Raw genomic sequence first — 23348 nt, 5'->3', positions numbered from 1 at the left:
ATGCTGCAGTGATTTCCCTTTCCTGAGGGTTTTTACAGCTCTCCATACCCCCACTGGACACTCCCACACCAAGGGCCAACAGGAAACTATGGGCGGGACACTGGTACAAGGCCATCGTCTCACTGGATGCTTTGCGGCACTCTCCGCAACAATGTCAATGTAGATTCACCCTGGGGCTGCAGACTTATGGTGAGAGGGTGTGGAGTTCAAAACAGGGTCTTTTTTGAGTGAGTCAATGTGATATTTCTTGAGGGCAGAATGGGTCGCAACAACATACTGTAATTGCACCCTCCCCCTTTTCTGTCGGATTTGAACCCTGCCTGCAATGCCACAGCTGCACTGAGAGGCAGGGTCCAGATCACTGCAGCACCCTTCATTTAGTAAATATAACGTGAATGTGGTTCAAATTAAATAAAGTTTTAGAAATGCACCTTTGGGTGTCAACATGCAAGCGAAGCACTTGTCAAACATTTATATCACTTACTCCTCTGCCTCATTCTTAATGCCCAGCCACTCATTGATCTTCTTCTGCCTCGTCCCCTTTTGTGTCAACCAGCTGTAAAACCAAAAGAAACAGAATATTTGTCGTTCCACACAGCATATCAAACTCACAGATGCTGTCAAATCTTCCCACAGGTTTTTAACCGTATACAGCTTCTCCGCCAACTGGTATGTTTGAATTTGCGGGTTTTATATGCAGATTTGCTAGCAAATCTTCTCGACTGATCTTTTAATCTCCTCGGTTGTAATGAACAGTTGAGTGTCCTGGTGAGAGGAAGGTTTCCCCTCCATGAGAAACCGTGCATTAATGTTATGAATGTCACTACAAAACATCATAAACAAATGCAAAAGAAGCTGATATTTAACAAAAGAGGCTGAAAAAGAGTCTGACATTCTACAAAAGAGGCTAAAAAAGAGTCTGATATTCTACAAAAGAGGCTGAAAAAGAGTCTGACATTCTACAAAAGAGGCTAAAAAGAGTCTGATATTCTACAAAAGAGGCTGAAAAAGAGTCTGATATTCTACAAAAGAGGCTGAAAAAAAGTCTAATATTCTACAAAAAAGGCTGAAAAAGGGTCTGATATTCTACAAAAGAGGCTGAAAAAGAGGGCTGACATTCTACATAAGAGGCTGAAAAAGAGGCTGATATTCTGGCTGAACTATTAGACATGTGGGACGAACACCTGTCTTGCCAGCTGTACTACTGTAGAAAATAAATAAATAACAGTGCTTAACATAGAACAAGATTTAGAGGTGAAAGGATGAAAAAAAAAAGAATTTAATTATCAAAACGTCTAGTTGGGAATCATCTCTTTCCCAGATGAACAAAGACCAGGTGAAACTGTCTGTCTGCACTCTCAGTGTCTCTGTACATATACATATGCCATGCCCCTATTCACAGCTGCCCTGCAGTCGATTGTGATACGACAAAACATTTAATTACATCTTTATGACGTACTTTACTTGGTAAGGTCACTCCTAGTAAGGCCAACTTTCAAAGGTTACACACTTCCATCTGTATATCGCCTTGGAACTAATGAAATCGCTAATGGCCTCAGGTGCGTGTTGTCCCACTGAGTTATTATTTTCCTGAGAAAATGAACAGAACATCTGCGTTGATTCCTGATGTAGTGTTGAGCTTTCTTATACAAGGTACTGGTCCCTGATCTTCCTTACACAAGGTACTGGTCCCTGATCTTCCTCACACAAGGTACTGGCCCCTGATCTTCTTCACACAATGTACTGGTCCCTGATCTTCTTCACACAAGGTACTGGCCCCTGATCTTCCTCACACAAGGTACTGGCCCCTGATCTTCCTCACACAAGGTACTGGCCCCTGATCTTCCTCACACAAGGTACTGGCCCCTGATCTTCCTTACACAAGGTACTGGTCCCTGATCTTCCTGAGCTGCATGAGGTCCGGCTTCAGGCTGTTCATCCTCTTGTCGATCTCTCGGTTGTCGGTGGCCTGCTGCTTCAGGTCTTGTTCCAGCTTCCTCTTGCTGTCGTGGATCTCAGTAACCCGAGACTTCAGGCGCTCCGAGTTACTTTGGATCCTAAACGTGAGAGGAAAAAGCCTGTGACAATTCTGTTTTGGCTCAGTTTTTTTAACAAGAAACTGACTGAATAGCTACAGCTTTTGGTCAGCCAAGACACACATTTGAGGGCAGAGTTAGCGTACTCTTGGTATACATGTGTGTAAACTATCCACTGGAACATATGGTGTGGTTTCGACATGCTTGTCGCTTGGAATAAGCCTTACTTCTGGATCTCCTTGTCGTTGCCTTCGCGTCTGAACCTCTCAATGGATTCCCTGCTATAGCGCTCCTGGGTCTCACACTGCTCCTCGAAGATCTTGATGGTCTCATTGAAGGCCTCAATGGCTGTGCGCTTCATCTGGAGCTCCTGACAGAGAGACACGGATGAACACAAGTCCGTTAAACACGTTTGTGATACGTGCTGCTTTCTAACAGTTGAACTTCCTCCACTGCCAGTCGGCAGGGACCCACTCCGGGCTCAAACCCAACGCCTTCTGTTTCGCAACACAAGAATGCCCTCTTGGGAAAACGTTCCAACCATCTGAGCTATACAAACGTTAATCCAACTGGCAACATTTTAAGCTAGGTGTGGAGAGAGACGAGGATAGCGTCCCATATTAACCGTGTTACATTTAGCATGGGACACATGACGGAACAAGTGGGACCCTCTTCTACAACCTCTTACAGTCGTACATTTTACCAAAGCGTGGCCTAAGAGGGGAATCAACACCACACTTCCTGCACTGGCTAAACTAACTTAACCAAACAGCATTTTAATACCGTGAGTCGCATCTCCCTCTCTTATTCCACGTGACAGTTGGGAGCAATGTGATTTTTCTTCATGCTGTTTTCAGCTGTTCTTTTGCATCATTGGTTACAGCGGAAAGATAAAAGAATGGGCAATATTGAATCAGCTATGTGGACCTAATGGATCCCAAAAATGTAAGCCAAACCTAACAGGATTTAACCAATTCTTACCGGACTCCAAAAAATTATCTAAAACATTTGGATGTGTTAACGAAAATTGACCAGAAATATAAAAATACAATTCATTACCATACAGTGTCCTTGTAAAACAAGTACAGCTCATTCAGAATGCAAGAGAACAGAGCACATCACTTCTTAAATCTTTGCATTGGCTTCCAGTCAGTTACAGAATAGATTTCAAAGTGGTGCTTTTAGTTTATAAATCACTGAATGGTTTAGGACCAGAATACATTTCTAATATGTTTGCAGAATATAAACCGAGCAGGGCTCTTAGATCCATGAACACAGGTCAGCTAGTAGAGCCCAGAGTCCAAACTAAACATGGAGAAGCTGTGTTTAGCACTTATGCTGTACACAACTAGAATAAACAACCAGAAGATCTTAGACGTGCCCCAAACGTATCCATTTTTAAATCCAGGTTAAATGACTGAGCACTAAAACTTAACCACACTGTTTAGCCTTATAGCTTCCTATGTTTTCATCAATTTTCTTTATCTTTATATATTTTCTTATTGTATTTCTTATTATTATGATGTATTCATTTATTTTGATGTTTTCATTTGAGTATTTGTTTTTATGTTATGTCATATATTTTTCTTTGTAAAGCACATTGAATTGCTTCAATGTATGAATTGTGCTATATAAATATATAAACTTGCTTGCTTGCTAAAAAGCTGTGAGAAGACAATCTTACTACAAGGTAACCTGTACTGTTTTGGGTAATATCATTTTTGAAATAAAATTAAGTTATAAGAGCCTACTGCTCTTTCTGCAAAAACAACACTTTTCTCTACTTTCTATCCATAAAAACTGCCTTCCCCTGAAAAAAGAATACAGGATGAGTCAGTCAGCTTAATGCTGACAAATATCACACTTGACTTGAGTCATTCATCATTAGATAACCAACGGTTCTATTATTTATTTTTTTTAACAGAGAACCTGGTACAAAGAGCCTACTAAATAGCCAAGCCTGAACAAATAAATTGAATGAACAAGAAAATTCAATAAATACATTTAAAATAGCTAAGATCTAGAAGTGTGCAAAGTGCTTAAGTAGCGCTAATACACGTTTCCCTTCTTGTATTTCTACTAAACAGAGGAGGCCATTGTAAACCATGTTACCATGGCTGCCACACTGTACTTCTATTCCATATTGTCTCTATGATGCCTGTGGTATCACTCTTCACTGTTGCATCACCCTCCTCTTACACGGCTTCCTATTGTATCCTAGTTCATATGCAGGGTGCGTCAGCGCCGCTTTCAACCATTAACAACTTAACGCTAGTTATTATTATTAGGCTCTAGGTCACTCTCCCACTAGACTAACTGTCCACTCTCCCACTAGACTAACTGTCCACTCTCCCACTAGACTAACTGTCCACTCTCCCACTAGACTAACTGTCCACTCTCCCACTAGACTAACTGTCCACTCTCCCACTAGACTAACCGTCCACTCTCCCACTAGACTAACTGTCCACTCTCCCACTAGACTAACTGTCCACTCTCCCACTAGAGTAACCGTCCACTCTCCCACTAGACTAACTGTCCAGAACTCTCTCCACACCATTTCAGTGACACTGGCAGTTTTCATCATATAATCCTGTCCTTCTTCAAGTTACGTCCAGAATATACAGGTTTACGGTCTAACCTTGTTTGCTGTTTATTTTCACCACTTAAAAAAAGGTTCCCTTGAGGGATAAAATCCTATAGGCCTGTTAATACATGCAAGACTTCATTTAACTGGTTTTGGTGGGAGTTACAGAGTTCTCCTTCTCCCTCACTGACTTGACAAACAGCAAATTTGACAACTAATTAAAAGTAAACAGATGATTGATTCAAATTAACTCAAAAGTAAATTTGAGTAAATAAATAATGAATAACCCACTGATGTTCTGGCCTATTCACACAAACAACAGTTATCGGGACAACATTTAATTTAAATAACATAAAAATATATATACCTTTTAATTCTATTTTTTTTAAATTAACATTCACAAGGTAAAGAAAACCAGGTAATTGGCAGAAAACATCTGTTTACATTTGTCTTTTTTTTTCTCAAGCTGCTGACAATTCCTCTTAAACTCCACTTCCCAGGTCCATTTCAGCAAAGATAAACAGTGGGTCTGTCTGCCCGGTACATCACATTTCTACACACACCAATGGCCACCAACAGTGATCCGACTCAGTTCTGAAGTACAGAATTTCAGACCCGACCCGAATCTCTGTAAAAAGGCCCCCCCCTACCCAAATCCAAGACGACTCCTGGTACGGAGAGGAGTCCTGTACCTGGGAGGTGCGAGTGTACTCCTCATACAGCACGTCATACTCCTTGCTCTTCTCCTGAAACTGCTCGTGGTACACCTTCAGCTGCTCCCCCACCGCCTCAATGCTGTCCTCCTTCACCAGCTGCTCCTACGGTCAGACGTTAGCCAGAGACAGGTGTGTTTATACCACAGGTTTTCAACCCTCTCCTGGGGGAACCCCCCCCCCCCCCCCCCCCCCCCCCCCCCCGCCCAGCCATTCCATCTATTAGATGTATCCCAGATGTATCCAGCTAGCACACTTGAATCAACTTATTAACAAGCCCTTATCTGTTGAATCAGGTGAGCTAGTTCAGGGCTAAAACAAAACTGTGAGATGGCTGCGAGGGGAGGGGGGGAGGGGGGGGGGGGGTCCACTGTAGAGGGCTGAAGACCTATGTTTTATACAGTATACACATAGTTATATAAAGTAATGGTACCGTCATTTTAAAATGTAAGTGCACCCCCTGGAAAGAAATGTTTTAACATATTTGGAAACATTGACATTCAAGCTAAATTTTAACCACGTCCATTGATAAAGGTAACCCAATTAAACAACAAAAACCTTTTACTTTGAAACCATTTACGCAATTAAAATGAACAGTAAAACAATTTCCTTCCCTGAAGAACTTGGTACACACCTAATTTTAACACCACATAAAATTACTCAAATTAGGATCAGGTGCACCAAAACAGATGCAAATTATTACAAAATCATCGCAGCAGGGAAGGTCCAGCCTTCCATAAAGATTAGAAACTTGGCCTGGTTTGGTCATAACCTTATGGGTGTGTGGCTAACCATCATGCCAAGATCAAAAGACCTGGTCTGAAGCCCTCTGAAGATTCCCCTGTCTGATGGAACATCTAAATGGAGAAAATTCCAGGCAACTAGCAATCTGCGGAGGACAGATTATCCCACCAAAGTCAGGCCAGGAGCTGATTGAAAGAGGCTCATAGAAGTCTTTAAGGACCCCAGGGTCACATCAAGGGATCTTGCCACAATCAATGTTGAAGTGCATGAATCAACTGTCAGAAAGACACTGCACAAACTTGGTCCACATGGGAGTTCAGAAAGACAGAAGCCTATGCCCTAGAAAGAGAATATTGAAGCACAGCTGACATTTCCCCTGGGTAAAGACAAAAACCACTGTAACAATGTGATAGTTGTGTGAATGATGGAGATGCCAGTTTTGCCGCAATGCCAGACGCCATTCTTGGGGAAAATGAAACCTCATACCAACCATAAAACATGGATATGTTGGCATAATGGTTTGGGGTTGCTTTTCTGCCCCAGTGCCTGGCCAACTTGCCGTCATTGAGTCAACCTTTAATTCCATACTGTACCACAGAATATGTGAGTAGAATGTGAGGCCATCTGTCAAAAACAATCTGAGGCTGATCGAACACGGATCCTTCAATTGGACAATGATCTAAAACACACATGCAAAGCACCAACAGAATGGCCCAAAAACAAGAAATAGAGGCTTATGGAATGATAGAGTCAAAACCCACATCTCAATTCTATAGAAATGCTGTGGGGGAACTTGAAGCAGAAGCACGCAAGAACGTCCATGCACATGACACAGTGGAAGTAGTACTGAATGGGCAAGAATTCCTCCCAGTGGACATAAGAGACTAACAGACAGTTAACAAGAAAAGGCTAAATTAGGTTAACCAGCTGTCAGTGAAAATACATACCAGGAAGCACATTTGGCATGAGATACTCATATGAAAAAAGGACATTCCAAATATATGAGGCATTGCCCTGGATCTTGAGGCAACTAAACGGAAAATCCTGAGAAATTCAAAATTTCTCAAACACACAACTTACCTATGATCATGTTACCAGCCTGACGGGGCTGCTGGAGTCAATGCCACCATCGAGAGAGGAGGACCAGCAAAAAAACGACACTCTCGGGAAAAGAAAAATTTGAATGCAAAGTTGTTTGTACCTGCTGGTATTTGGAGACGGGGTAAAGGAGCCGAGTGTCCAGTTTGGCATTGTACTGGGCCAGGGACTCATGTCGGTAGTGGTTGATGAGCTCCACCACCGTGGGGAAGGTGAGAGGCTCAGAGAAGCCGTAGCGACCTCCCCGGTGGCAGACCTTGATCAGCTTATTGTTTCCGTCTTTTCTGTGGAACAGTCGAAAAAGGATGAATGGTTCAGGAGCGGTTGGAAAAGAACCGCTGATGGAACAATAAGAAAATGGGTGTGTTCAGGCACTTTTGAACGTGACTCGTTTTTTTCCTTAAGTTTAATAATGTAGATATTCTCAACACTGCTCTTTTCATAATGGTAAGCCAAGGGCCAGTACGCAATCACAAACAATTCACATTACAAAAACATAAACCTCTTTTCTTTTCCTGCCTCCACAAACCCATCATTATATCTAAACCTTCCTCCCTCATTGATTTGCAGTATATAAAATGTAATGTTCAGAAACACAAATCACTTTCCTCTCCCCACTCACTAAACCATATATATATACACTCACCTAAAGGATTATTAGGAACACCATACTAATACTGTGTTTGACCCCCTTTCGCCTTCAGAACTGCCTTAATTCTACGTGGCATTGATTCAACAAGGTGCTGAAAGCATTCTTTAGAAATGTTGGCCCATATTGATAGGATAGCATCTTGCAGTTGATGGAGATTTGTGGGATGCACATCCAGGGCACGAAGCTCCCGTTCCACCACATCCCAAAGATGCTCTATTGGGTTGAGATCTGGTGACTGTGGGGGCCATTTCAGTACAGTGAACTCATTGTCATGTTCAAGAAACGAATTTTAAATGATTCGAGCTTTGTGACATGGTGCATTATCTTGCTGGAAGTAGCCATCAGAGGATGGGTACATGGTGGTCATAAAGGGATGGACATGGTCAGAAACAATGCTCAGGTAGGCCGTGGCATTTAAACGATGCCCAATTGGCACTAAGGGGCCTAAAGTGTGCCAAGAAAACATCCCCCACACCATTACACCACCAGCCTGCACAGTGGTAACAAGGCATGATGGATCTATGTTCTCATTCTGTTTACGCCAAATTCTGACTCTACCATCTGAATGTCTCAACAGAAATCAAGACTCATCAGACCAAGCAACATTCTTCCAGTCTTCAACTGTCCAATTTTGGTGAGCTCGTGCAAATTGTAGCCTCTTTAACCTATTTGTAGTGGAGATGAGTGGTACCCGGTGGGGTCTTCTGCTGTTGTAGCCCATCCGCCTCAAGGTTGTGCGTGTTTTGGCTTCACAAATGCTTTGCTGTATACCTCGGTTGTAACAAGTGGTTATTTCAGTCAAAGTTGCTCTTCTATCAGCTTGAATCAGTCGACCCATTCTCCTCCGACCTCTCGCATCAACAAGGCATTTTCGCCCACAGGACTGCCGCATACTGGATGTTTTTCCCTTTTCACACCATTCTTTGTAAACCCCTAGAAATGGTTGTGCGTGAAAATCCCAGTAACTGAGCAGATTGTGAAATACTCAGACCGGCCCGTCTGGCACCAACAACCATGCCACGCTCAAAATTGCTTAAATCACCTTTCTTTCCCATTCTGACATTCAGTTTGGAGTTCAGGAGATTGTCTTGACCAGGACCACACCCCTAAATGCATTGAAGCAACTGCCATGTGATTGGTTGATTTGATAATTGCATTAATGAGAAATTGAACAGGTGTTCCTAATAATCCTTTAGGTGAGTGTATATACATATATATACACACACACACATTCATACACACACACAAAAACATCATGTTCTGCAGTAGCTCTGTGGACCTCAAGGGGGCTCCGGACCCTTGGTTGATTATCCCTAATACCAGCTAAACTATAAAAATCATGATAATACCATCTACACTATATAATCCATGATAATACCATCTACACTATATAATCCATGATAATACCATCTAAACTATAAAATCATGATAATACCATCTACACAATATAATCCATGATAATACCATCTACCGTAAATTATCTACAATAACAGCATGTAAAGAATATTATCTAAGGTAATAACATCTACAGTCCATAATCTATGGAAATCCCATCTACGGTATATAATCTACGGTGAGCAGCCTCCCACCTGAGGGTCAGTGTGTACTCTCCTTCCAGTTTGCTGGACGCGTCACGGACCATGAACGTGCCATCGGGGGTGTCTTTCATCTTCTCATTCACCTCCTCCCTAGAAATACATTGCGAGGTGATTGTGATTTCCTGACAGGACCAGATCCTTCACAATAAAACATCTTGACCTAAATGTAATCAAATTAGACTGTTCCATGTGAGCAGACATATTCAATAAATTCATCCTTAAGGAACCAGTTATAATTCATGCAAAAATTTGGTTCATGGAATAAATAAATGATAACCTTGAGGATTAAGAAATGCTACAGTTACATAAATGTCTGTTTACCTGGAGATCTCCCCCCAGTACCACTCAGAATCACTCAGTATGCTTGTCTCAGTCATGGCTGGAGATGTGGCTTTGGCCTTCAATGGCTTGGCCGGTAGAGCTGTATATATACACACACACACAGAACGAATAATAAAAATGAATTATGATGGTTTAGATGACTTGGTAAGGTATAACAGAATCAACATGGGGTCTGCCCCCTGCATTCCAAGGCCAAAAGACAGATTTTGAGCCAAGTCATCCGTGGAATTCTTTTAGAGGGTTTCGTAAAACACTGTGTCACCTGTGTCTCATCGTTGTATTAGGAGGTTTGCACTAATGTTTGTTTTGAACCATGTAATTTAATTGATTGTAATTCAAGATTTAAACTGCAATATATTTTTTCCTTCATGTCACAATGAAGTCACGTAATTAGCTGTAAAACTGGAACAACTGGACAATCTATGCACCATGACAACATGTGTAAAACTGCAGGATATAAGCTTGATAACCTCTAAATGTTTCCTCCATTGCCAAGATGCGGGCTTTTAAAATGCTCAGTCTACTGGCCTGAGAATCGGTTAATTCAGCTATGCTTTGCCAAAGTCACTGAAAAACTAAGTATGTGCTATTTTCATCTCAATACAGTAGAGTTCTGAATAGGAATTCTCTTTGGCATAAGCCCCCCCCCTCCCAGGCCTCGAGGAGTTGGAGAACCACCGTATTAGTCTGGGCCAACCTTTCAAAAAAAAACTTATTTTCCATCCTTTCCAGGATCTATCTTATTTTCAGGGGCGCTCACAATTTTAAAGCACTGTATCCATTAATACCTGGAGGCGGAACTTCATCTCCCATGGTCCTCTCAATCAGCAGCCTTTCCACTGCCAGTGCAGGAAACTCCTCCTCCCACCTATCAATCAACAACAACGGGGGTGGGGGGTGGGGGGTGGGGGGTGGGGGGGGTACCATCAATTCCAAAACAAGATGAAAAGTGAGAGGAAAAGCACTCCACTATTAACTCTTGCATGTTAGGCACCCGCCATTTTAGGCACCCGCCATTTCAATGAAGTCACTGAGGGCGGGACTTCCAACTCTGATGACCCGGAGTCGTTTGATCGCCACGCCAACCGTGTAATCAGGTGGGACCAACCGATGAAGTTTACTGATATTGACTACTTCATTAAGACGGCCTTGGTGGCCCTGCCAACGCTGACCCAGACGCCATAACGGCAGGGTTAAACATGAGGCCGGTTTCCTCAGCTATGGTGCAACACTCTGGCCGTTTTCTACAGGATATTACCAGCTTTGTGTTAGAGTCCAAACTGGATTAAAAAAACACACAGGTCATTTGATCGACATTCAAAGACATTCCAAATCAAAAGAAGTACATCAGTAAACAAGGAAGGGCAGGGCTTTACACGGGACAAACAGGATGTTTTGTATTTCAATTAACAAGTGTAGACCGAAAACAATTTGATTCTAGTCGGACCTCCAAAGCTCCTGGAGCCACCAGGTCTCAACGCTAACACAAGGTCTCCTGGGCTTTGTGTTATATATTTCAGATATGGTAAAAAAACTAAAAAACACTCTGCACAGTATCAATGCAATCCATTAGGCTGCTGGCACACCGTTCCCACAATCCTTCAATTTCCGACTGACTGAACACAGTTTGACAAAAAATGATCCAGCAACGCTGACCAGTGCCAGCGAGCGATGCACACCAGACCCAGCCCTGTCGGCGGTCGCCCTTACTCCGACCGATTTTAGGGCCTGGCTTTCCTCGGGCCAGATCGCGGATCCATCCACTCACCCGGGTCCAGAGCTGGGCCGGATCAGTAGCGGGCCAAAGACCTGGCCCAGGGCATGAGGGTCCAGGCCGTTGAGATGGGAACACTGGGCCACCCTGCCCAGGTGAGTGAGCAGGTAGTGCAGGGTGAGGTTGTGTTGCAGTGGCACGCCAGCGGCCCCCTCCAGGATCAGACTCAGACTCCCGTCTCCGCTTGCCTCCACAGTCACAGCCCGATCTGCTGGAGGAGGGACACAGTGTGTTACGGCAGCGCCTTGCACGCACACACACACACACACACACACACACACACACTTAACTCTGCTTTCCCAGTATCTCTCGCACGCACACACACACACACACACACACACACCAATGGGGAACAGGGTTGCTATATAAGTTATATGATGCCTGACTAGTTCCTGGGTATCTGCGGGTTCCATCAAGTTGAATTCAAGACATTGCGAAACCACTTTCATTGCCACTTGGACTTAAATGTAATACCAACTTGGGAGGTCTTGTGCACCACAAACCTGCTTACATTGAGTTTTAAAAACAAACCTATTTTGGCAAAAGTATTATTTTGTAGGGAAGGCTCTTCAACCATATTCATATGACTAGGCGGGTGTACCATTTTAGCCAGGAGAATTCTCCTGTAGGGTAACTGGACACAAATGAACTGATGGGGCCACCCTTGTCTGGCCACACCTCCCCAAGGGCCCCATGGGAGCCGTCCATTTGGGACTCCCAGCCCCGGGTGGTCTGGTACCACCAGGGCACGTGGAACGTAGTAGCGCGACACAGAGAGCCCAGGGGTTTGGCACTTGACCAGTAACAGAAATGTGGCCTTGTCAAATCCAACCAACAAGGTTAGCAATGTACTGTGGTGCCACTGAGCAACATTTTCAACCCTAATTGTTCCTTTAAGTTCCTCAGGCGGAGGTCACTAAAAGGTAAAACGAGAACCCTCACTGCGCCCACGGCCAATATGGGGATATACTGAGGAATCAACATATCCCCATTCGCACTGGAGCCATACCTTTCGCAGTGATTTTAGAGCTTGTCAAATATCCCTTTTGCCCTTTTCTTTAACAAAGGGACTGTGATATCCTCAGTCAAGTCGAGCCCTGGTCATAACCAAACACACCAAGCTCTTCCCAGCCACGGAGGGATTTAACAGCATTGGAGTATTTGTCCATACCGATGGAGAGCATAACCGTGTCTGCCAGGCCGGGGGGGGCGGTGAAATGTGTACCTGCAGCCCTCAGAGCAGCCTGCAGGTCTGGGTAAACACCGGAGGGGATGACGGGGGACGGCAGCCCCCGCAGGTAGCGGAGCACACACTCCGACAGGATGCCCATGTCACCGCCCAGCGCCAACTCCACCTCTGGGGGCAAGAGGACGAGGGAAAGGGGGGCAGTTAGTGGGCTTGGCAGGCTGCCTCCTCATCCCATCCAGACATGTCACGTGGAATTAGCGAGAACGTTTGCGGGAGCAATTCATTTTAAATTCATTACATGCGGGGCATTTATGAATGTATTTATAGGGCTTGTAAGTTGTGTCAAGTCTTATCAGTCACTTGGCGGTTCAGAAAATATATAGATGTATTGTACATTAAATGTACAAAGACAGGCTTACTGGGGGAAAAAATTACATTTCAACGTAACCTCTGGATAAATGCAGTAAGTTAATTTATTTATTTTTTAGACACTTCCATCACTGATAATATTCACTCACCTTCACTCAAGCTCCGAGCTAAGCCATCTGAGGCAGATGGTGTCCTGTAAAGGGTCTTGCAGCCCAGACCTGCAAATGAACCAAGATGATGTGTGATGTTGTGAGCTAGACGATAACTCATTGTCTAAAAGAAACCCTACAGTATGCATGACACTTAGCACGATGCGCCCAGACAGGCAGATAAAATGTAATGAACATTACGATGTGACTATGTGTTCTAGCCTGCCTCTCTGTGTTCTAGCCTGCCTCCTGGGGTTCTAGCCTGCCTCCTGGGGTTCTAGCCTGCCTCCCGGGGTTCTAGCCTGCCTCCCGGGGTTCTAGCCTGCCTCTCTGTGTTCTAGCCTGCCTCCCGGGGTTCTAGCCTGCCTCCCGGGGTTCTAGCCTGCCTCCCGGGGTTCTAGCCTGCCTCCCGGGGTTCTAGCCTTCATTCCTAAATGGTAGCCTAGAATCTATGAGAGAAGTGGGAAAACGTCTTGCCTTGCGGGCAACATTGGAACTTTGAAATTCAGTGTCTGGCTCCAGATTTTTTTTAATGTTTGATTTATTTGTCAAGAACAATAAACAAATTATAGGAGCATAACCATTTGGACATACTTTTGATCTAGTTAACTATGTTTAAGTGTGGGTTGGAGTGCTTTACCGCCCCAATTATTTCATTTCATACTTAAACCTACTGCTTGGGGGCCGGATTTGGCCCACTGACCTCAGTTTGATAACCACTTATTAATGATGAACTATACAACAGAGTGACCAGAGTCAAAGAGTGGATTTCGACTTTGCGAAGTACAGGAAAAGAAAGCGTGTGCATATCCCAGAGCGTGGAACTGATACAGGCCAACACAATGTGGTACTGGTCAGAGTGGGAAGAACGCTGTCTACCCCCTCTGTGTGTGTGTGTGTGTGTGTGTGTGTGTGTGTGTGTCTGTGTACCTCTCTTTTCGATGGCCTCCACCAGGTTCACCAGGGCAGGGGGGGCAGTTTCTGGCGGGGTGAACTGCTCGGTCAAATCTGGAAGAGCGACAGCTGAAAGAACGGCAAAAACAACACCAAATCACGTTGGGACTTCCCGCGGGCGCCTTAAACAGGACTCCAGGCGCTGTGCAGCCACGGCGAGCCCCACTGCTTGTCCTCCAAAATGCTAACGTACGGGCTTCTCCTCTCATATTTGCCCAGGGAAGACCGCACATCCTATAAACAGCAGCGGGTGGAAGCCAAAAACACTTCTGCCTCGACTCCAGAGGCTGAGTGCCTGCACATTACACTTACATTGTTCAAAAATAGGAATCACCCCAGAGAGGCCATGTGCCATCGAGAAAGCACACAAAGGCACGGAGCCTCAGTGGAAAGACGGAAGAAAGATGGAAAGAATATGGAAGAAAGATGGAAGAGCCAGCCGGCACTATCCAGGGGCGCACGACATAACCACAACTGCCCCATACAACACATCCAAACACATTCCCAGTCACTAATGGGGGAAGGGGAGGGAGGGAACGACGAAAAGAGGGAGGCGACAGTGAGAGAGAACGGTAGTTAGGGACAACGGGGGCGGGAGCAAAAGAGTGACAGGGAGAGGTTTTCCTTTTTCTACCCCTCCAGTCACTCTCTGCGCTCTTTCTCCTCTGCCCCCTTCGCGTGAGCGAAGCGCAATAAAGGATTTAATCAAAAAACCTGAACAAGCAAAAGCCCTGTGGCCTGCTGCCAGTGCCTCCTCTCTGGGCCCAGCGCTCCCCCGGCCTGGCAGCCTCCTGCTCCTGGCAGGGCACGGCTAAACCACGGCTGATTATTAATTTGGGGAGTTCAGACGAAAACGCAGCGTCAGCACATTCCGCCCCACTGTCTCTCTCTCTCTCTCTCTCCTCCTCTCCTTGCCCCCTCTCCCTCCCTCTCCTTGCCCTGCTCCGTCCGATGCACGTTAAACATGAAAACCTTCTTCCCTGGCGGCTGCCTGGCAAGCGTTAGCTTGTGCTAGCATGCGTGACAGCCTGTTTCTGATGGCTTCATTGACGAATGTCAGCCCTGCCCCCCCTCGCACCTCCAATGTCGGGCACACGCACAGCGTCTGGGCAGAACACCCACATGCACACTCTCTCTTTCTCCCACTTCCTGTCCTTCATGTAAACACATAAGCACCCCTTGTAAAGGCTCAAGGTGTACACTACTGAGTGTTAATATGTATAGGAAAATATCCGGCCCAAAACAATCCTGTTGCAAAAAATAGACCATATGAAAACATTTTGAATGGTTTTTATCTGGTTTAAAGTCACGCATCAAAGCGGGTTGGATTTCTGAAGGGATGGTGGTATCAGAAATGCAATGGCCTGAACTTAAAGTGGCCTCCCCAAAAATAAATTTTATTAAGGGGTAAAAAATCCAAGCATTTTGGGTCACGGATGAGGATGTCAGTAAGGTCGTAGACCCTCCTCTCCTTGTTTACGAAATAAAGCTTTTAGCTGTAACAACAACATATGGATTTCCCTCGTGCCGTAATGGGAGACTCAACCTGTACATTACTGCTTTCATATCTTATCCCAGAAACCCAATGCAAACCTGTTAGTAAAAAATCCTTTCAATCTCATCCTTCTCTGGATAGCAGGTAGACAGGACAAATTCAAAGGCCCTCCCACTAACCTCCCGCCTAAATCCCTTTTACAAGGTGGTTCCTTCCAAAAGGTCCAGGCGTGGTATAAACTGTTTAAGGTCTAAATATAGCACAAACATTGGATATAATGGTATCCAGCAATACTGAAACAGTCAAAACCACTTGAGACTGTCCAAGGTGGTCCACACTTTCCCTGTTCTTAAGGAGGACAGTTAAAGTAATCAAGCTAGTGTATTCTCCAGACTTAACTGTCTCTTCCAATCTCTTTACACCATGGGACCAGATCTGCAGCAGGTCCCCTGGTGGGTGGAAACGCCCTATGCTAAAACTGAAGAACCTCCTGCAGCCAAATGACAGAGGCAAAGTTGCCATTATCCCACAATGCATCAGTGTCGCGACACATTTCCCAATGGCCCCGGGTGAATCTACAGGGCAGCCCCCCCCCCCCCCTCCGTCGGACGATTTGCGTGCGGCCACCTCCAGCTCAACCATCCCTGACCAGTGACCACCCAAATGTCACCGCAGACTAAAGACCTTCCAATTATCTATTTCGCCCAATCATTATGGAACAGTATGGGTAGAGGCTTTGGCCACACGCATCTACTTGTTGAGTCTGCATCAATATGGTCTGCATTAAACTGGCCCTCTTAGGGTATGGACTCCCTTAAGGAGTCATACCAGTCACAGATGAGGAATGACAAAGAGTTCCAATAGGTCAATAGTGTCAAGGGCTCCGGTTCAAAATCCCCCACAGGTTGTGCTGGACTCACTCATGACTCCAACTACTGTGTCTGGGGGACTCCACAAGCTGCTGGAGAAGCCACCAGGACAGAGGAACCTTTGTTCAGGTTTTATGGACATGTCCACTGGTGATGTGTGGGTCAGCTGTGTCTTGGCCCGCCCCCCAACTGCTAATAGCTGATCCGTGACGGCTGGACTTTAGGTGATACTCTCAAGACTGTACCCGACACAAACTCACACATAGAGAAAATGGGTTGCAGTAGCCTAGTTCCCTTGTATCTGAACACAGAGCCATCTATTAAAAAAGCCATCTATTAAAAAAAAATATGAGTGGTTCAAGGAAACAGACCTTGGACGGCCTGATACATTTCACTGCTGAGAGGAGCAAAATGTCTCTCCCCCGATATCTAAGCTTGCCCATGTTCCCTTTGCTCAAAACCCCCCTGCCGCCCCCAAAGAAGATTTACATTCATCTTCTAATGATGTGTAGCTCAGGCTTCATGACAACGACAGATTGGAACAAGCCACATAATGAATAGCCGAGGAACGCGCAACTCTGACTTCTCAAGGACGAGTCAGATATCTCGCATATTGTATTCTGCACATCGCAGAGTAGAAAAATACAACCTCACAAAAGTGGACTTCCAATATAACTAGGTCAGTAGGCAGAACAACAATGTCTACATGCTGAAACTGTGTTTGGCCCAGAGACAGACAGGCAGCGTTGCGTGCTGTGATGAGTGAGTGGCAGGGATTGGAGCCAAGCGTGTGTCTGTTTATCTGGGCGACTGAGAGGGAAGGGAGAGCAGCTGTGATCCAATCGTGGTAGCCAGCTCAGCTGATAACCCGCCCCTTTCGTGTACAGACAGCAGAGCTCAGCCTATGGGGTTGTTCAGTGCAAACGGCACTTCACACTTTCTCCCACAATCACTGATGATGATAAAAAGAAAGTAGGCTACACGCCATATAAAAACAACCGCAACCCACCTCCCTTTCAGCCAAGAAATACTGACTGACCATAAAGGTGCCTGCCCCATAGAAATCCTTGGTTCTGTGATGATATTCACAAGTCTTTATTGTCTCTTTTTAAGAATCCATGTGTGCCCAGAACTGTCCCGACTCGCAGGTCCATCTGAACTGAGTCATGTTCCAAAGCCCCCTGGGGACAGCATACAAACTAGCCTGCTCTGTGCCCGGAAAACAACAATCATCAACTGGAAGAGCGATGACATTCCTACAGTAAATGAGAGACATTCCCTGCTGGTTAAGACGGCATCACATGACCCTACTTGTCACGTCCAGTGAGATCCTCTCTTCCTCATTTGGATCACGGACACCTATTGGTTGTTATCGGCCTCATCTGTGTTCAATGTCCCTGTTTAAGTTCCTCCTTCCCTAGTGTTGGTCATCGTTTTGGATTCTATTCCTTTCTCAAACGTTGTTCAGTCATGTTTTAGTTTTGTAACATCTTAGTACTTTCTATTAAAATAACTTAGTTATTTCAGTGCCTGTGTCCATGCCTCCTACAAGCCACATTACACCTATCCTATAAACTGATTAAGCATACCGGAATGTTTTTCAGATGGGCTAGGTACCTCTACATCCTTTTTTAACCCTTCAACTTCAGATAACTGAAATGTCAGGCAGCTGGGTACCATTTAAATTGAAACTCCTCCTTCAAACCTGGGGATTGTTTGCATGTGGTAAAGGAAGAGCTGAATTAAACCTAAATGCTTTTTAATATAGAAAATAAAGGAAATAAATTACCTATCCATAAAAGCAGACTATACATCTGAAAGTATGTATAGTCAGTACAGTGATTATTATTCAGATCAACAAACATGAAGGCAGTGCACCTATATATGCACTCTTGCTCACATCTACTTGGGTTTGGGTGTGCCGCAGCCAATAAAACAGGGAAATTAAATCCAATAGGCAAATAAGCAAAAATATAGACTATAAAACCACAAAACAAATGTGTTCCACTTTGGAGGTGGGTGGCAGGACAATCTAATGCAGACCTGGGCAAGAAAAGGCCCCCGGGCCGGATCCAGCCCGTTGAGTCATTCTATCCGGCCCGCGACACATCCTAAACTTTTTAAATAATAGTATTATTAATACAAAATACTTGACACGGTCCGCAGATTACGTTACTTTATTTACTGTTGAATATTTATTTATTTTAAAATCAAAAGTCCCGTGGAACTCCCAGTAATAAGTACAGCAGTATCATACTGTATGTTTAATATAACTTTAAGTTGAAACAAGGTAATTGCGTTGCTATGATACGTGGGGAACCAGCACCAGAATCCACGCGCGGAAGTTATCATTTGTACGTACTGTACGCAATTGATGGCTAGCGATCTCTGGAAATGAGCTTAAGAAAAGTTGATAACGAAAGTAGGGTATTTAAAAAACTATTGAGAGGAAAATAGTTATTTGCAGATGTCGCAGGTAAAGCAACTTCCTAAATATGTTAAGCTAACGTCACAGTTTTTAAAGAGTACCATTTGCAGAGGCACTTTCAGAGCAAGCATGCAGCGAAATACAAAAACTGTCAACCGATGCTACAATTCAACAAGTCCAAGGGCAGATGCAGCCTCACTGATGAACATCTTGCAGCAGTACCGCACACTGCTTCAACAGAACTGCACACTTCTTCAACAGAAACGCACACTGCTTCAACAGAACCGCACACTGCTTCAACAGAAATTACTCCTGACTTCACCTTGTCAACGCCCATACGAGGCTCTCCTGTTCAAATTGAGTGAGTAGCCCTAAAAGTTCATTTCTTGGGTCTGCGCTGCTAGAAACGCTGTCGTTAAAAGCACGTAGTACTAAAAATATACTGTATGAAGTATACAGACTTATGTCTGCCCTAATAACTATTATACCTATATAACTGTTATACACTATACCTTATGTAATGTAGCTTACTCTGTTGAGTTGAAAGTTAAGTTTTAAGGAAAATATGTGTTGCAACATTTCTGTTGAGTAATAACCCTAAAAAGGGATTATTTAGGCCTTTGCCTGCCATAATAACAGTTGTTAACAGAAAATAATCAAAAAACATTGTTAAAGTAAATTAAGTTCAATTATGAAAACGGTGTTGCATGGAAAATAAATATGCATAAATATAATATGCAAGTTAACAGAGTTCGCTATGTTGTGTGTTTTTTAGGCATGTTGGTTGAAAAAGTAATCTGGCCCACGATGCTCTCTGGCATTTTCAGTGTGGCAGCCCCCCAGTGAAAAATATTGCCCACCCCTGATCTAATGCAATGTAGTCCTCCAGAAGAATAACTGTAATGTCTCCCTCTGTCACACACAAACACGGAGACGCACAAACACGCAGACGCACAAACACACAGATGCGCAAACACATTGACGCGCAAACACGTGCACATTCTTAAAGTCGCTCGTGCTGTTGTGCAAAAGGAACACCGATTTTTTCTGAAAAACAGCTGTGGCCCCGGAGTCGTCGTTGTTTTTTTTGGAGAGAGCACCAACTCATCATCACTCAATTAGAACCACCTCAGTAGTCTGCGTGCTGGCAAGCAGGCCTGCGACTCAACACGCCCTGGACGGCAGCCATGACACTGGGAGAACGAGGAACTGGAGGAAGCAGAGGCAGTGAGGAACGAGGGAGTGCACAACAGTACAATGTGATAACAGTAACAAGCTCTATTCACGTTGAGACGGGACGCCGGCGTACGAAATTACGTTTTCCACTTGGATATGAAGTAATAACCTCAAATGTAGGTTATTACTTATAAAAAAGTAAAAGCCTCATAATCTACAAATAAAGACCCGGGAGGTTGGAGAGAACTATCCCATTGTATATTGATAAAGTATTCAAATATTCCCTCTGGTCATTATTTTTGCTGATACATGACATCTGTGGCTGCAGAGGCCACAGTTCATAACATCATGCTCCTCCACACAGCTGGGCTGAGCGATGGTTGAAAGGACAATCCGCTAAAATAACATAATTTGATCTTCATTTACCATCGACAGGAACCTATGACTCAGCCAGAGACACATCAAGCCAACACATAACACAAAATTGGCTATAGACAATTAATTACGTGGCTTTGCCCTATACAGAAGGCAGACAGAGGCATTTGGCTAATGTTTGAATGTCAGAAGCAGCAAGGGCAACACACTTGTTTTCATCCAATCGACTGGTCGAAAATTATAAATAGATACAACGTGTTTAAGTAAAAGCAAATATATCCACTGAACTTACTGAGTTAAAAGGAACCATATTGTTCTATGAGGAGCTAGATATCCCAAGACCTGACCCTTTCACAGATTCTGCGTTCAGTACGCATATTATAATACGCTATCAATGTTTTCAAAGGAAGCACGACGCTCATCACTGCCGTGTGAATTCATGGTAACATTTCAATCTGTGCAACCTAACCTTTGAGGACAGAAATATTCTCACACGACATGACAGTTATTCCATCAATATTTGTTAATAAAATAATTTTCACCTGACTTTACTGACAGGACAACTGAAAGAGTTATTTGGAAAGAGTTAGTATCACTGTACACATGTTTACTGGAGGAGTGGCCACTTCAAATTCCACACTTATTCAATCCCCAATCCAACTATCAAAGGACGCATCTGTTAGTTATCGGCACAACACATTATGCAATCTGGAACATGTGACTTGACCTTTGCAAAACCGTATTCCAAAGTTCACATGTCCTGCTACGCCGCGCCGGGATCTCATGCAGTTGTGCCGGTCACATTACAAGGCCTGTATCTGCATAGCGTGGCGACGCACCCAGGCACAAGCTCAACGTCGCCCCCTTTGCCAGGATGTGGCAAAGCCCGCATGAGACGGACGAGATCTAACCCAGGGGAGGTGTGTGTGTGGTGGCCCAGCTCACTTTTTCTGGCAAGTCTCATGAGGGACCCAGGCCTCTCCGAAGTTACACAAATGCAACATAAAATGTCATTTCTGGTATGCTTGACACCCCCCCCCACCCACCACCCACACACACACACACACACACCAGATCAGTTAATTTACACACGTAGGGCCCCGAAACAAATGCAGTGGGCAGAAATTAATCCACAAGAGCATTGCACTTTGTGTACTGCATGAAGTCTACAAATAATAAGTGAGCTCGTTCTCAGCTGGTTGCTATATAACTGCTGCGTGGTACTGGTGAGGCCGTGATCCCCCTCTTCCCTTCGTTGGATTCTTTGAAAGCAGGTTCCTGGTAAGGAGCGGGGAGAAGGGAGCGAGGCCTCTCCTTTCTGAGAACTGGGGCAGTTGGATAGTTTATGGCTGCCTGGAGACAGTATCAGAAGTGTATGTGAACCAGGGGGAGGAGGAGGAGTTTGCAAAAATGCCAAGCCATGGTTCACTTCAGCAGGCAGTAAAAGTGAGGCCAGGGAGAGGAGGGAGGAGGAGGGAAAAAAACGCCTCCTTCCTCGTTTGGAGAATTATTTCTGCGCCACGAGCAGAGTTTAGTTTCTTGTCAGAAAAGGATTGTGTTGCCCTCAGCCTGAGTTTGATTTCAAATCTGGTGTAATTCCCAAAGTTCATGGGTTTCTCTAGCCAATAACAAATGTTAATAGAGGCAAACCATCTCCAGATGGCTTATTTGTCTCTCTCAAATCTGCCAAAACCAGCGTTTAGAGCAACATTTCCCTGTGAAAGGTGAGGAAGGAACTAGTGTTCTCATTACATGTCTAAATGGACCACTTCACAATCCTAACCCAAGATAAAGCGTAATCTTGAATCGCATGAACCAATCAGATTATACAAAATAAGCAAATTGTCAAAAGTCAGGTTTGATGCTTTTACACACAGATACATTAAAATTAAAACAAAAACCGTATAGTGGTAGGAGCCACCACTGGTTGTCAGAGCAGCTTCAGCGCCCCGTTGAACTGATTCTAGAAGTGTCTGGAACTCTAATAGAGGGAGGCAACACCATTGTTCTGTTATTTGGTATTCTGTCGATGGTGGTGGAAAACGCTGCCCCGGACATCGCTCCAGACTCTCACATAAAAAATTCTAATGTGTTGGTATCTGGCGACGGAGGCCCATGGCACATCTTAAAACATCTGCACGTTGAGCCATGTAACTTAGTGAAGCTTCTGCAGAACATAACCCAACAACCACCCCTTTTTCAAAGTCACTGAGACCTTCTTTTCATAATAGCCAAAATATTGGGCAACTGGGCCTACCCAAAATGTATATACATGAGCCTATACATGGTGTTAATTCCACACCTGTGTGGAAGCACCTGCTTTCTACATACTTTAACTAAAGCTACCCATTCAACTAAATATTAAATCCATATACAAATAAAAATTATACACATATATTACAGCGAGGTGGCTATACTCAAAGTCTATCTATTCACAACAAGGACCACCATTTTGGTGGGAGATAAAGATGATATCTGTACAAATCTGGGCCAACCCATACCTAATCTACAATGCATTGTTGACGCTAGGCCAAGCCACCCCCCAGTTCTCTCCCACTCGGCTCCACTGTTTCTTGGCAGAGGATTTGGCATGTCCAACCTCCCCCGCTCCATCCAAGTCAGAGACCTCTGCTGCCCAACTGGTTTCTCTCACCCACTTACATTTTGTTATACATTTTGTTATATTGAAATATGAAATCTAATTATTTAATTATTTGGTAAATTGTTTTTTTGCCACTGATGAACACAAAAAAGCACATGTTAAAGTGAAATTTTGTCAAATTATTTACCCCTTTAGCTAATA

The 23348-nt window shown here is 44.3% G+C and overlaps 1 protein-coding gene across 5 annotated transcripts in view; it reads right to left on the bottom strand.

The window, feature by feature from the left end:
* pik3r2 (phosphoinositide-3-kinase, regulatory subunit 2 (beta)) overlaps positions 1-23348 on the bottom strand; it is a 38172-nt gene that overhangs the window by 1709 nt on the left and 13115 nt on the right. For 3 of the 5 annotated variants that reach the window (XM_034291433.1, XM_034291434.1, XM_034291435.1), the window contains exons 3-14: positions 14179-14271; positions 13249-13317; positions 12767-12898; positions 11536-11752; positions 10556-10635; positions 9747-9846; positions 9417-9515; positions 7279-7513; positions 5313-5438; positions 2264-2406; positions 1881-2057; positions 485-556 (exon numbers count right to left, since the gene is read on the bottom strand). In XM_034291433.1, coding sequence (XP_034147324.1) covers positions 485-556; positions 1881-2057; positions 2264-2406; positions 5313-5438; positions 7279-7513; positions 9417-9515; positions 9747-9846; positions 10556-10635; positions 11536-11752; positions 12767-12898; positions 13249-13317; positions 14179-14271 — 1543 coding nt within the window. The remainder of the gene's footprint in view (positions 1-484; positions 557-1880; positions 2058-2263; positions 2407-5312; positions 5439-7278; positions 7514-9416; positions 9516-9746; positions 9847-10555; positions 10636-11535; positions 11753-12766; positions 12899-13248; positions 13318-14178; positions 14272-23348) is intronic. The other 2 variants (XM_034291436.1, XM_013133300.4) reach the window with 2 other exon arrangements.

Source organism: Esox lucius, chromosome 3 (genome assembly GCF_011004845.1).
Source record: "Esox lucius isolate fEsoLuc1 chromosome 3, fEsoLuc1.pri, whole genome shotgun sequence".
NCBI classification, from domain to species: domain Eukaryota; kingdom Metazoa; phylum Chordata; class Actinopteri; order Esociformes; family Esocidae; genus Esox; species Esox lucius.
This window is presented reverse-complemented; position numbering and strand designations above follow the sequence as displayed.